This window comes from Pelophylax lessonae (assembly GCF_965119305.1).
Source record: "Pelophylax lessonae genome assembly, chromosome: 9".
Taxonomy (NCBI): Eukaryota; Metazoa; Chordata; class Amphibia; order Anura; family Ranidae; genus Pelophylax; species Pelophylax lessonae.
Genome location: NC_138776.1, coordinates 238,213,748 through 238,229,088, shown reverse-complemented (window position 1 = coordinate 238,229,088; position 15,341 = coordinate 238,213,748). Strand labels below are relative to the sequence as shown.

The 15,341-nt window shown below is 45.2% G+C and overlaps 3 protein-coding genes across 3 annotated transcripts in view; all 3 read left to right on the top strand.

The window, feature by feature from the left end:
* LOC309563218 (membrane-spanning 4-domains subfamily A member 8-like) overlaps positions 1 to 15,341 on the top strand; it is a 59,758-nt gene that overhangs the window by 25,343 nt on the left and 19,074 nt on the right. The window contains exons 3-4 of the mRNA XM_082267582.1: positions 14,876 to 14,932; positions 15,011 to 15,154. Coding sequence (XP_082123708.1) covers positions 14,876 to 14,932; positions 15,011 to 15,154 — 201 coding nt within the window. The remainder of the gene's footprint in view (positions 1 to 14,875; positions 14,933 to 15,010; positions 15,155 to 15,341) is intronic.
* Positions 2,478 to 2,990, top strand: LOC309563341 (uncharacterized protein; the record flags this gene model as incomplete). The annotated part of the gene is made up of 1 exon (XM_082267736.1): positions 2,478 to 2,990. One exon carries the CDS (start codon positions 2,478 to 2,480, stop codon positions 2,988 to 2,990), a length of 513 nt encoding a protein of 170 aa, XP_082123862.1.
* On the top strand, positions 3,854 to 4,549 carry LOC309563340 (uncharacterized protein; the record flags this gene model as incomplete). Its single annotated transcript, XM_082267735.1, has 1 exon — positions 3,854 to 4,549. The coding sequence occupies one exon, from the start codon at positions 3,854 to 3,856 to the stop codon at positions 4,547 to 4,549; it is 696 nt and encodes a 231-aa protein (XP_082123861.1).

Genomic DNA, 15,341 nt, shown 5'->3' with positions numbered 1-15,341 from the left:
AGGGCAAGTCACGTGGCCGGGTCATCGAAAGTTCGGCTGGATCGCAGAGGTCTCCGTCGGGCGGAGCTGGAGTACGGGGGCGGGGACGCCTGTCGCTCGGCTCTACAGCTTCCGGGAGTGCGACACCTGGTGGACGGATGCCAGCGGTGTCCGGGGACGATCGTTCGGAAGGCGAGGTGTCCAGATCAGATGTTGAAGAGGATGTCGGTGTTCGGTCGGCGACGAGGGAGGCTGGATCGGCGGCTGGGGGCGCCCCCCCTGGGCAGACAGGTGAGGTCACAATTCCTTCTCTGGCTTTGTCTGATTTGCGGGGCTTGTTTGATGTGGGGGGTGGGAGTGCTGGAGGGGCTCGAGGGGTAGGGGCGTCCCGGCCGGTGGAGGCGGGGACCCCGGATGGAGGTGCTGATGGGGGCTTGAGGGGCTTCCTCCTGGGTCTACAGGACCTCTTGGGGCGTTTGGCCCCGGGGGACGGGGGCCGCTTGTCTCCTGCGGCGGCTTGGGTGCCTCCGGCGGGGGGGCTCGGGCACGGAGCCGGTGGGGGCCCCGGGGCTGGCGGGGCCGTCTTCCGCGGGGCAAGTTGCGGGGGTGGCTGGGGCCCCTCAGGTTGTTGGTGCGCCTGCAGTGGTGGCGGTGACGGCTGGGGCTGCGGGGGACAAGACCGGGACGGCGAAGGAGGGGAAGGCGGACGCTGTTCGCCTGGACGATTCAGCGAAAGGTGAGGTATATGTTTGTTTTGAGGGCCCGTTGGGGGCACATTTGAAGCAGGAAGTCCGGGAGAAGATCTGGAAGGGTGAGTACGTGGAAATCTTCACGCTGTTGCCCCTCGAGAAGTTCCACCTGGACAGGGTTAAACCGGAGGAGCGCAAGAAGGAGGACGAGGAAGCGCGACGCTATCGGCTTATCCCGCGGACGTTCACCAATTGGCTACAGGCCTTTGCCATTCTGGCGGGCATCATAGGGGAAAAGGCGCCGGAAAACTGCTCGGCCCTTTTCTGCTACATGGACGCTATAGGGGAGGCCTATCGGGTTTATGGGGGGTCGGCCTGGCTGCGGTACGACGAACAGTTCCGGCAGCGGAAGGCGGTTAGGCCGTCATTACGGTGGGACCACAAGAACATCAGCCTGTGGATGCGGCTCATGTCTTCTGCGAAGGCTCCGAATCAGTTTTTTCCAGGGGGGGGGCGGTGGTTCTGCGACCCCGGGACAGCCGGTCGCAAAGAGGAGGGGTTTCTGCTGGCAATTTAATGAGGGTTCCTGTAAGTTCGGTGGCACCTGTCGCTTCAAACATGAATGCTCCGGTTGCGGAGGTTCCCATTCCTTGGCTCGGTGTTTTAAGTCCGGAAAAGGGCGGTCCGGAGAGCCTTCGCACAAAGGGGACGACGCCGGTGAGGGTGGAAAGGCTGCGGCCTTTTCTAGATAGGTACCCCGATAGGGCGGCTGCCCGACTTCTGGGGGAGGGTTTTGCGGTGGGTTTTCGTATCCCTTGCTCTTTGGCCTCGGTGCCTCCGGTGGCGAGGAATTTGCGTTCGGCATTGCGCTACCCTTTGGTGGTGTCGGATAAGTTGCACAAGGAAGTGGCTCTCGGTCGCATGGCGGGCCCGTTCTCGGAGGTGCCGGTGCGTGACTTGGTGGTTTCGCCGTTGGGGGTGGTTCCCAAGAAGGAACCCAACAAGTTTCGCCTCATTCACCACCTCTCCTTCCCAAAGGGTGGGTCTGTGAATGACGCCATCGACCCGGATGCCTGTACGGTGTCTTACATTTCCTTTGACGCCGCAGTGGCCTGGGTGCGACATTATGGGCGGGGGGCCTTGATGGCCAAATCGGACATAGAGGCGGCGTTCAGGTTGCTCCCGGTTCACCCGGATAGTTTTCGGTTGCTGGGCTGCTGGTGGCAAGGGGCGTATTATGTGGATCGCTGCCTTCCTATGGGCTGCTCCATATCTTGCGCGCTGTTTGAGACCTTCAGTTCCTTTGTGGAGTGGGTGGTTCGGGAGGTTTCCGGTGTGAATTCGGTGATCCACTATTTGGACGACTTTCTGTGTGTGGGCCCGCCCTCTTCCAACGGGTGCGCGATCCTGCTTGCAACATTGCAGCATGTGGCCGGGAGTTTCAGCATTCCTTTGGCCCCGGACAAGACGGAAGGCCCGACCACGGTGCTCAGCTTCCTGGGCATTGTCGTGGATTCGGAGGCCATGGAGTGTCGCCTACCGGAGGATAAATTGGGGGCTTTGAGAGCTGAAATTGAAGGGGTGCTGGGTTTGCGCAAAATTCAGTTGCGCAGCTTGCAGTCGTTGCTGGGTAAATTGAATTTTGCCTGCCGCATTATGCCCATGGGCCGGGTTTTCTGCCGACGGCTGTCGGCGGCGACTTCGGGGGTGAAGTTGCCCACTCACTTCGTCAGGCTCAACAAGGAACACAGGGATGACTTGCGTCTGTGGCACGGTTTTTTGGCCACGTACAATGGTAGATCCTTGTGGATGGCCGGGCCGATCAGCAACTTTGATTTGGAACTGTTTACCGATGCTGCTGGTTCGGCTGGGTACGGGGCTTTTCACCGGGGGGCGTGGAGCGCCGCCCCTTGGCCGGGGGCATGGCAGGTAGCGGGGCTGGTCAGCAACTTGGTTTTGCTGGAACTGTTCCCGGTGGTGGTGGCTCTGGAGATTTGGGGGGCGGAGTTCAGGAACCTGAAGGTTCGCCTGCATTGCGACAATCTCGGGGTGGTCCAGGTAATCAACCGCGCGTCGGCTTCTTCTCAGCCGGTGGTGCGCCTCCTCAGGTATTTGGTTTTGCGGTGTCTACAGTTGAATGTTTTCCTGTATGCTGTGCACATTCCGGGGGTTAAAAATGATATTGCTGACGCGCTGTCTCGTTTTCAGTGGGACAGGTTCCGGGAGTTGGCACCGGCAGCGGAGCAACGCGGAGTCCCGTGTCCGGAGTGGCTATGGGGGATTGCCTTGGGGTCCTCGCTGGATGGATCAGGAAGTCGGTGAGCGAGTCCATGTGGTCGGCTTATTGCAAGGTATGGTTGGAGTGGCTGGAGGTGTTGCGGGTGGCATCGGTGGATCCTCTGGGTCCGGAGGTCAGGTGGGTGTTACTTTCTTTTGTCTCTGATCATTTTGAGAGGGGCGCGTCGGCTTCCGCTGTGGCTCGCAAGTTGTCCGGCTTGGCCTTTCTGTTTAAATTTCTGGGTTGTCAGGACTACACGAAGGACTTCGTGGTGAGACAGGCATTAAGGGGCTATTCCAGGGCTTATCGGAGGAGGGACACTAGGCGCCCGGTGTCCTTCGCTCTTTTACAGGACGTTTGCAGGCAATTGGGGGAGCACTGCGCCTCGGGTTACGAGGTGGTGTTGTTTAAGGTGGCCTTTTCTCTCGCTTTTTTCGGGGCTTTACGGATTGGGGAATTGGTCAGCTCCTCCCGGACGGTGCCGGGGGGCTTATTGGTTCAGGATGTCTCTGTCGGTCGGGAGGGGGTTACTATCCTCCTTCGACGGTCCAAAACGGACCAGAGTGGCAAGGGGGTCCGTGTCCGGTTGTTTGCGGTGCCGTCTTCGCCGCTGTGCCCAGTGGGGGCGGTTCAGGCTTACTGGGCAATCCGCCCTCCGCGGCCCGGTTCATTTTTGATGCACGCGGACGGGTCGTCGTTATCTCGTTTTCAATTCGTATCGGTGTTCAGAAGGTGTGTGGGCTCTTTGGGTTTGGATGCCAGTAGGTTTGCATCTCATTCCTTTCGGATCGGGGCGGCCACAGAGGCTGCACGCTGGGGATTGAACGACGATGCGGTCAAACGCATTGGGCGCTGGGAGTCTAGGAGGTTCTTGTTGTACGTTCGTCCACAGCTGTTGGTGTAAGGTATGTGCGGGTGGTGGTTTTATCGCTGGGGGGGTGGAGGGCCCGGCTGGTTATCTGATTATTGGTTGGTTTTCTTTTTCTTTTTGTCCCCTTTTCTTGTAGGTTTGGACCCCTGCCTCGTTTGGATCTTGGGACACTCGTATGTTTTCTGGGGGGCCCGGAGAGCTGATGTGCGTCCTAATGGTAGACAACTTGGTTTTTCTCGGCAGGAGGCTTGTGTCAGGTGGCTGGGGGTGCCGGGGCTTACTTGGGGCAGGGTCCTTCCCGAAGTGCATCGTTTCGCCCGGTTAGACAGGCAGCCGGATGTTTTGGTGCTGCATGCCGGGGGCAACGATTTGGGGGCCAGGTCCACGCGGGCCTTGATCAGGGACATCAAGTTGGATTTCCTGCGGCTGCGCACGGCTTTTCCGGCGCTGCTTGTAGTTTGGTCGGATATGGTGGCCCGCACGTCCTGGCGCATGGCCAGGTCGGTCGCGCGACTTAATAAGGCTCGGATTAAGTTGAACAAGGAAGTGGGGCGCTTTGTGTGTCGGAATGGTGGGTTGGTGGTTCGCCACCTGGAGTTGGAAGTGGACACATGGCGGTATCTGCGGCATGACGGAGTTCACCTCAATGCGGTGGGTATAGATTTATGGGCCCTGGGATTACAGGATGGGATCCAGCGAGCCTTGAGGGTTTGGAGGGGCACGCAAGGGTAAGGTGTCACCCTTGGCTGCTGGTGGCGTTTTGTTGGTCTTTGCTGGCGGGGGAGGTGAACAGTTTAGGATAAGGGTATGGTTGGGACTCATCGTTGGTATGGGTCCCTACGGTGCATTCCATTTAATGTCAGTTTAAATGGAATTCAAAATGGTGGCACTGTGGGGAGTGGTTTGTCTCCGAGCCGGTGACGCGGCTGGAGGCCTATCAGGGCACAGGTCCCGCAGTGCAGGATTTGGAATTATTTGGAGGTGCCTCAAAGACCAACAGGCTTAATGACTGATTGTTTTATGTTTTTAAGGAATGTTTTTTCTCCTTATGTTAATTTTAAGGTAAAAGGGTTAATAAAATGGCTGCTGTGGCCAATCAACTCCAAGCACGGTGTGGTCTCAATTATTTAGGTAAAGGGAAAGGTTTATGGCATGGGGGTGGAGCCTTTGGCGTTAAGCAGCCTAAGAGTTTGGAGGGACATCTATTCTACATTGGTCAAGCAAGGCCCGAAGCGAAAAAAAAAAAGAAAAATAGCGCAGGGCAGACATGACCATGTGAAGAGGGGAGACAGGGCAGGTGTGGGTTAAATTAAATTGTTTTGAGTTGGGGGTATTCAGGGATTGGTGTATCAAGTTTGGGAGGGGTTGAGGTACAGTTAGGAGGGGTGGCCCCTTAGATTTGGAGGTCAGTGGAAGTTCAACGGACGAAGGAAGAAGAAGCTTCCCACCCGCCCTCCCTAATTTCTAGGACTGTTATGGTTGATTTTTGCTTCCTGTCTTTTGTGCTTTCTGTCCTTTCTGGGGGTTTTTTATATTGTCATGGCAGCTGGGCGTTTTGTTGGTCTTTGCTGGCGGGGGAGGTGAACAGTTTAGGATAAGGGTATGGTTGGGACTCATCGTTGGTATGGGTCCCTATGGTGCATTCCATTTAATGTCAGTTTAAATGGAATTCAAAATGGTGGCACTGCGGGGAGTGGTTTGTCTCCGAGCCGGTGACGCGGCTGGAGGCCTATCAGGGCACAGGTCCCGCAGTGCAGGATTTGGAATTATTTGGAGGTGCCTCAAAGACCAACAGGCTTAATGACTGATTGTTTTATGTTTTTAAGGAATGTTTTTTCTCCTTATGTTAATTTTAAGGTAAAAGGGTTAATAAAATGGCTGCTGTGGCCAATCAACTCCAAGCACGGTGTGGTCTAAATTATTTAGGTAAAGGGAAAGGTTTATGGCATGGGGGTGGAGCCTTTGGCGTTAAGCAGCCTAAGAGTTTGGGGGGACATCTATTCTACATTGGTCAAGTAAAAGCTGCATAAATTCCAGTATATACACCATAGTTTGTAGACACTATAACTTTTACAAAAACCAATAAATATATGCTTATTGAAATGTTTTTTATCAAAGACATGTAGCTAAATAAATTTGGGCCTAAATGTATGACAAAAATTGGATTTATTTATTTATTGGATATTTTTTATAAGAAAAATTAGAAAATTTAATTTTCTCAAAATGTTCGGTATTTTTTCGTTTATATTGCAAAAAAATAAAAACCTTAGAGGTGATCAAATACCACCAAAAGAAAGCTCTATTTGTAGGAAAAAAAGAGCATACATTTTTTTTGGGTACAGCATTGCATGACTGCGCAATTACCAGTTAAAGTCACACATTCCCAAATTGCAAAAAATGGCCTGGTCCTTAAGGGGGTAAAACCTTCTGGTTCTTGAGTGATTAAAAGTATGCTCATCTGGTACATGGTTGTAGATGCCGGTCCCTCCTTCATCAGTCTGTCCTGCAGGACCGCTGACATCGCTTCCGACTGCTGGGGATGGTAATGGCTGGCTTGGGAGCCTGAAGATCACACCAATCAGCTTGAAATGCACGGCGGAAGTGACGTCACGGGTAGGATGGAAGGACCAGGCAAGAGAAAACCTACACACTAGGAGCATCTATCACCTTGTACAGGTCTATGGGGGCATTACTTTAGGGGACCATTTATAGCATTTAGCTGGAGCAAAGGATTAAAATGACCAGCAGCCCTGGTGCATGTGCAATAGGAATAAATGAATAAAATGAAAAAACATAAAATGCAAACATGTCCATATACTTACTCTTTACAAAGAATTTACAGATTTGACATAATCCAAAGGGAAATGATAATCAGACATATGGTAAAAAATGTACACACATATTTACTGTACATACTGTATACATGCACTTTCACATGTACAGTATATGTGAAGGTAAAATTACTGCATACTTAGACCATACAGGATCAACATATTTTGCAAGAAAATGATGACTGGGAATAATGTACACACATATACCTAGGCATGTACACATAGATTCATGCAGCATATACATGTAAAGCATACGAAGGGGAAGCATACGGTATCTGCAAAGAGATAGCTATTATTAACGACTAAATACACACACACACACCCTATAATACTACAAGCTATGAGTAATTACTCTGGAGATAGAAATAAGTGAATAGACCCCCCCATATATCTTTATAGATCCTAATTAAAAAAAATGAGGAGAGGGACCTTAAGGGTCCACTGAAAAGTAATTAAAATATTGGATCAGACAGGAAGCACAATACATGCTGTATACATTCTGTATACATTCTACATAACAGTATGGTGCAATATGGAGGTGGTAGGGTTGGGGGGGGGGGGGGCAAAGAACCAGACATAATCAGTAATATGCATAATGCAATGTATGATGTAAAGAACAACAAAGCATTTACAACAGTGCGTGAAACTCGATTTCCTCATTCAACCCCCCCCCCGGAGTAAGAGTATCCAAGTTTGAGCCTGTTGCTTTTCTGTCTAGATCTCTACCACTTGCACCACTGTCTTCGGAAACTTAGTAAAGTGATTTGCTGCAAAGTAAATTGCAACTGAGCCCTCTGTGTTACCCCTTGCATTAGGACCTAATGGACATGCCATTGGCCAGTGAATCAGTAGACACTATGCCAGCATTGGGGCCCAGTTTCTCTTGTTTGATCGCTCAACTAGAAAAATGAAACTGAGGTAGCCAACAGGTCTAACTTCACATTAGATGGTCCAGATTGGTCCTCCAAAGGTCAGATAAATGGTCACGCCCCACACAACTGGGGCTTCCCCCTCTCAAGTCGGTGTCCATTTGGTAACAGCACTGTACAGTTGCTTCCTCAACAACTTAGCTCAAGATTCACTGTTCTGTCCGCTTGCAGTAAGAGTTTTTCGCACATGGTACTGATGTATTGATGCATGAATATCAGATATTTCTGGTAGAATGTTCCCGCGGAAAATACAGGACAGGTGATAAAACACACGTGTGTATCAGCGTATATATACACATGTAAAAATTCTTCTAGCTTTTCTTGGTGTCTGTAAAATACTCATCAGCAATGTCGATTTTTTTTCCCCCTGATCCATACGGAGCACAAATTTGCACGCCTGTGTGTACAGGCCCATTTAAAACTGCACTAAAAAAAAAACTCTAATGCCTACAAATGTGGTGTAAAATGGGCATTAATGTTGATGTACCAATCTGATCTGTTTTATTCATGAATTTAATCTGCCAATACAGTCTGCTTATCTTTTCAAAGTGCAGTGTGTACAATTCTTGTACATCTGCTGGGAGATCCCATGCAAGGTATCCTGGTGGTGTCAGAAAGGGTGAGGCCTCGCCAAGGGCTAGAGAGAGCAGAGGACCCAAAATAACTAGTGGCTCCTACGGATGTAGCGCTTCACGTGTGCAAGCGTCTTCTCCAGAGTGTCCCCTCTTCGGTAGCCTTGTACACCTGGCTCAGTCTTCTTTCTCTCTAGCCTTGCATTTGGCCCCCACTACTTTGAAATCAGTAGACTCTGAACAGAACAGTGCAGGTCACAGCAGTTAGTCTCTCCTCTGCTGCCTCCATCATCCTCCAACTCCCCTCAGACCACACTCTCGCTTTTTTGAACTAGCAACCTAGGAGATGTAGTCCATATCCCTCTCATCATGCTAGGACTACACCTTCCAGGAAACTACATTCCCTAGCAGCCCCTGCACCCACTGTACTCCATTCTCCTCTAGGCGAGACTACAAGTCCAGTGACCAATTGGAGTCTACTCTCTTTCTGATTCCTAGATGTGAGATTCTGTCTCAGGTTTCAACTGCAACCGAGCTGTGTCTTTCCTTTGTCCCCCTCCCTTTGACCTGTCAGTCCTTACATGGAGGGAGCAACAAGCTGCTGCCATGTGGCAATATTCTGCTGCATGGCATAAAATGCCGACAGCCTCCCTTAGCTGGGTTACACTTGGGTATTGTTTTGTCACGTTTTTGGGGTTGTGTTCAATATGTGCAAATAGAGATCACACAAATACTTAAAATATAACATTTATTAAAAGTAATAACGGATACAGATAAAGATAAAGAAAATATAACAAGAATACTTAACTAAAGTTGCCTGTTTCCACGGAGTCCCCCTTTAAGGCGTGGACAGGTAATCAAACCAGATGCTTGCATGTTACATGATGCTGCTCTGGAGATGGGACTAACTCTTAGCAGCTTGGGCAGTGGTATTTAGACATGTGTATAAGAAATATACCACCCCCAAGCCAACTCCCTTTGCAATATTACCTCTCAAGGGCTTGACCAGTTAACAATAACATTCCTTTGGTATATGGTAAAGCTATGCTTATGTCCTTATATGGCTCCTTGACCAGGATTTGGAGGCTTAGAATGCATTAGTGAGCCATGTAATATGCAATTGCCCCAACAGGTATGTTATGTATGTTATGTATGTATTGTATGTTCAGACATGAACTTATTGGCAGTTTCTCCTATTTAGTGATTGAGTTGAAATGTGTAATACTACCCCATTTGATATTAGATCCTTGAAAATAGAACTGTACCTTCAAAACAATTAGAAGAAGAACTATGTTCTTCTTCTTCTTACATGTTTGGAGGGTTTCCCTAACTCTTCAGGAGCTGCCGATCTCAACAGTTTTCCAGCCCCCTTGGACATTTAAGACTTTCCATTTAAGACTTCCATTAAGACTTTCCATTTAAGACTTCCATTAAGACTTCCATTTCCATTAAGACTTCCATTTAAGACTTCCATTAAGACTTTCCATTTAAGACTTTCCAAGACATTTAAGACATTTAAGACTTTCTTTTTAAGAAGATTTGCTGCTGCCTTTGTTCCCTTTCGTTTACATGGACATCACACAGTGGACATTGATGGCCCATGGATAAGGTTTCTTCCACTGGTGTTTCTTCCTTTAATATTTTGTTCATTTTACACTTCTGATTGCCTGTGAGCATGGTCATCCTTTCCATGTTGTGACAGTGAGCGCTGACTCACTGATCTAGGTCAGTGAATTTTTTGTTGTTGTTTCTTCAAAACAATTAGACGAATGGAATTCATGTCAGTTTAAGATGTTTGGAAGTCTAGATTCCTACCTTCAGTCCTATATTATTAATACATCAATTATGCAACTCCCTCTGTTTGCTAATCCCTGTATAATATACAACCCACTTCATGATAATGCTAGATACTTCATCTCAAGGGTCAATTGGGCAATTGCCAGTTGTGCCACCCTTTTTTATTGCTTTAAAATGGCTAAAGTTCCCTTTTTGCTGCAATATACTAAATTACTTAGTGAAAGGTGACACTAATGCCTAATGCACAAAGGACGTTTTTTTTTCGTTCGACCCAGAGAGCTGAACGTAAAAACTGAGGAGCTTGCTGTTTTAGCTATCTTCTGGCCCCCCAGAACACACCAGTCAGCGCTGGCAGCCTATAGCTGATGGGATGCCAAATGGATGCTGGTTTTTAGCATGCCCGTTCGACAGAAGCTTGCCGTTCAGCTGGCTTCTGTCAGACAGGCTGGTTCATACACAGCCCGAATGTCAGTCGGTTTCTCTCAAACCAGCTGATACCAGCCTATATTCGGCCCATATGTGCCAGGTTATGTGCAATATCTGCAGCTACAGAATGGATGTAGTCTTCCTGTTTTACCAAGTTGTAATGTAACATTCCATCAACCCTTAAAAAAATTAACAGACCTAATGTTTTGTTTTTGTATGTCCCCCACAAAATAAATAAATCATTACAACCAGTGATATATTTTAAAAATATATTTCTCTACCCAAGATACATTTTGTACATTCTTGGTGGACATCAGTTGGTTGATTCACCAGGTGATTACCTCTTATTTTCCAGACCATTATTGATAACCAAAATATTTGTGCTGTCTGGAAACTTATGATGAAATTTCTGCTACTTTAGTACTTATTTATTCACCATGTGAAGAAGCAGGGCCATTTCATTCCTTTAACCTACAAGGTCCTGAACTCCGTGGGTTATTAGACACATACTGGGAAGAAAAGTTTATCCGTCTCCCTCTCATCAGCTCAGAGAAGCCACACTTGATAAAAGCAGAAGAATCTAAGCAAGTAATCTGCAGCCGAGTGAGAGGGCCTCCACAGTTAGAACCAGCATGCAGGCAGCCAGGCAGGAGCCTAATAGCATATAACTTCTGTTTTCAATAATTCAGACTTGCATGGCCCTAGGCATCAAAGTTCCTTCATATATCTGGAAGCACTCAATGAGATACTCGGCATTCATACCCGGCAGGTACGATGTCACAGAATGCTCGGTTTATTCAAACAATGAAATCATTTTTATATGTCAGAATATTTATACTGCTCTGAATATAACAGTGTCTATTTATGTCAATAAGCAAAGATCTGTGAGGTAGGAGAATCTCCACTTATTTCCACAAATCAATATGTAGCAAATTCGTTTTAATTGCTTAATTTCTTTTTAAAAGCATATACCAATCTTAGTGAGTACAGTCTACAGTATGGAATATATAAAATATTTATTCATAAAAGACATGTATTTACAATAAATGATCAAACTTTAAATGACACAAAAAGATAACTCTACATAAAATACAAACTTCAAACAATCAATGCAATGTGATGTGTAGCTCAATAATGAAAGTGAAACTGAAACAAAATGAAAGCAAAATTACCTTTTCTCCAGGTATAGCATAAACCATAGGTAGGTGCTCTATACAAACAGACCACAATTGTCTGTGAATCGCATAACCGAAAGTCACTTCACTGCAGATGGAGAGAGAATAAGCCATGCAAAATGGAAGACTAAATTCGTAATAATGCGCTAAATCTGATATTAATAAAAATGTATAAAAACAAAAATCAGCTTTTAGAGAAATATCTGCTATGGTTTATACGGCTGGGTTTGTAATCTTATTACCCTTAAATATGCAATATAAAACATAGAAGGAAGGAAATAAACAATTGAATAATATCAAATAACATAGCAAAGTTATATTTACCACACTTAAGATGACTGCTAGCTTCAAATGGTCGTTACCAGAGTCCTAAGATGGCTGCCTTCTTAAAATGGTGGCTTCCCTCCAAGTTTCAGATAAATGATGGAGCAAGATGGAGTATGTCTAAATGAATCTATGTATGGATGTGTAGTGTGTATGTTGCAAGTGTAATGTATGTTGTGTAATGTAATGTGTAATGTCTCACTTCTGGGTTCTCCTTTTTATATGGTATGAACAAAGGACTATTAAAATTACCATAAGTTAAACCCATGGGATGAGGGATGAAACATTATCCCCATTGGTTGGGATATTCTATCCATTAACTGGTGAGGTCATAGTCACACCTCTCTAATAATTAACCCAATACTTTGTAATATAAAATTAAAGGATGATTTCTCTATATTTAAGAGTAATCATAAAAGCAACATAAAACTTTGTCCATACTCTCAGTACATACATAAATGTCCATCTATATCTCCATCATTCATCTTGGCAATTATTGGATCTGATAAACCATTTATAAAGATAAGTATTAATAATACAACATAATATTTTTATATTGGAAAATACTAAATTATCCCAAGACTGCATTTATTAGTGTGTCCAAAGGGGGCAGTATTGTACCGTTCATTAGATTCAGTATTTAGACTAATTAGAACATATTCTTATCTGATGACCTTTGACCTGTCTGGCCAGTGAAGATCCATTAATTATTTAGATTCTGTCACACACTTCAGACATTTAGGCTAGGATTGGAAGATCTATAGTATCTGGCTTGTAGGATTTATGATTACCTTAAAAACTTAAACACAAACTTACATAAAGTGAGGTAATTAGTTACAGGATACACATGTCCTTACACTTAATAGAAAAGTATTCTACGTAAGATTTGTTATTTAGCAAGAATCTAAACCCAACATATGGTAGACAGATAATTTCTAAATATGTATATGCCTTACATAATATAATCACATAATTATTGCTAATATCTTCTCACACATGATAATATATCTTTAAAAACTTATAGTTTAAATGTCTGATAGAGTATACCGGGCTATTGTCCATTGTTGCAATACTTACAGACAGGCTGGCACTACCATTATGTCTTATCTGAAGAGATGTCTAAAGGCCTCTTATTTATGACTACCTAGATACAGAGATCTTCTATTGCAATTCTAGACTCTTTTGTAAGAGACATCTTGCAACAGAACATATATGAACTTTCATTCACCTCCAAACAAGATGGAAGCTATGCTGTTCAAAATCTATATGAGACTGAATATACATGGCTTTTTAAATCCATTTTTTTCTATTATTTAATCCCCAATAATCCCGACATATAGAAGGATAAAAAAGGGGAAGTCCCTCTTTCAGTATTAGACATAAAAATTATATACATATCAATTGTTTCAGTGACTCTTCATCACGCGCTTCATGTTATGTACTTGTACGCAAGCCAAAAAAAGATAAAATATAATTGACACTGTATCAAGCATGTTCTCAGGGTCGTTTTGACCACAAAAGCAGAATGTTCTTGTTGAATCACTTTCAAGGGAATTTGTTTAGATAGGCTTTTTTAATTAAGCTGAGTCTAGAGTTTTAATCACAAGATGGAGTCGAGGGAACAAAATGGAGTTGAAAAAACAAAATGGAGGATAAATATTCCTTCAACTTCTCTGGGAGACTCACCCAGCTACTGTAGGTAGCCCCTTCCCATTTGCTACCAATGTAATCTACTTCCAGTGGGTTGGCTCCATTGCTGTGAAGAGTCCATGTATGTGCAGCTTTTATATCCTGTTTTATATCCTGAAACTATTCTGCAGTGAATGCATGCTCAGCCATTCTGACCCCATTTTGCATTATTGATACACCTACTTTGTAAACTGAAAATTACAGTTATTCTCTGTGTGATCTTCCTGCAAAAGTCAAAACACTTTGCAGTTCAACTATGAACATTCTTAGGGTTTCATGATTCCAGTGGGTTGAATGAAAAAGGATGACCTGAATCTCCTATCCACACATTCGATGTGGACGGGGGAGAAACACTCCTGTCGAGCTATTATATTCTGCAAGAGAGGAGCCATCCCCGCCAGCAGAATACAATGATCAGTGTGGCTGGCTATAGCTGTTAGCACTAATCATTTGAGAAAACCAAACAGGCTGGCTGTGTACAAGTCAATTGATAGATGGACCTGTGTACAACCAGTTAGCCCATACATGGATCAAAATATTGGCCGATCCCTGCTAAATTGGCCAAATTTTTATCTATGTATGGCCGGCTTAAAGCAGCAGCCCATAGATTACTTGATTTTCTTTATTTCCACCACTTGATTTGTCTTGATTTCCCCATCAACACAGTCAATGTTGATGGGGGAATGCTTCTCCCAGCATCATCGTGTTCTGCCAGCAGGGAGGCTTGTGGAAGCTTCTTGGCCAGCAAAACACAATGATTACTGCTAGAAGCTATAGCCGCCAACAGTAATCAAATGTAAAACATCCAACAGGCTGGTTGTACCTAAATCCATCAATTGATCGACTTGGGTACAATCAGCCTGTCTATACATGGGTCAAATCTCTGCTGGTGCCTGCTGAACTGGCCAAATTTCAATCCTTGTGTTTCCCGGCTTTATTTTTCCTTGATCAATGCTTTGTCTTGTTTATCATTTACCTAGCTTTTCTCTTTTTGCACAGTCTGCCTGGCTGATATCCTATCTCAACAGATGTTAAGGAAGGAGTCAACATAGTAGCTAATCTACTCAACCTCAAATTGCTAGTTTACAAATCGTTTGATACAAAATATAAAATATGGAAAGTATAAATGTAGAAATTTGAATGTTCCATCAAAATCTGTTTAAGGTCTGTTTAGGGTCAACTCTGCAATAATACCTTTACATGTACAGTATGCTCACCTTTATATTTAAATATTGAAAAATGCTGCATATGTATATAGAGTATAAATACAGTATATAAATAATCCAATCTAACATATGCACTCTGTTTCCTGCAGTATCTGGTCTCAGGAGGCTTGTGTGTTACTGTTGAGATCAAGCCCAGTCTAATCTTGGTAAGTCACCACAGAACATGATCCAGATATTTTGAGCATTTAATCTTAGTGTGTAACAGTTTTTATGTCTTGATGCAGGTAAAATGGACCTTTGTATTTACTGCCATCAGCTGCGTGATCTCCTCTGTAGAGTATTGTTTAATCTGTCTGGATTTGAGTATCATTAATGGTTATGGCTGTCCACCATGGGATTCTTGCTGGGTCAGGAACTACGAGGCTAAGGTATGTACCAGCAGGTAAAAAAGGAGTGAAGCATCTTATTAAAAATAAAGGTATTCTCTGCTTCCTTATAAACTTCCCAAGAAAGCCCTGTGAATAAAAGGACTGGATGTTGTCAAGCTATTGTAATCTCAAGGCTGTAGGAGGCCCAGATGCATGAACAAATCGAACAGGGATCGACCGATTATCG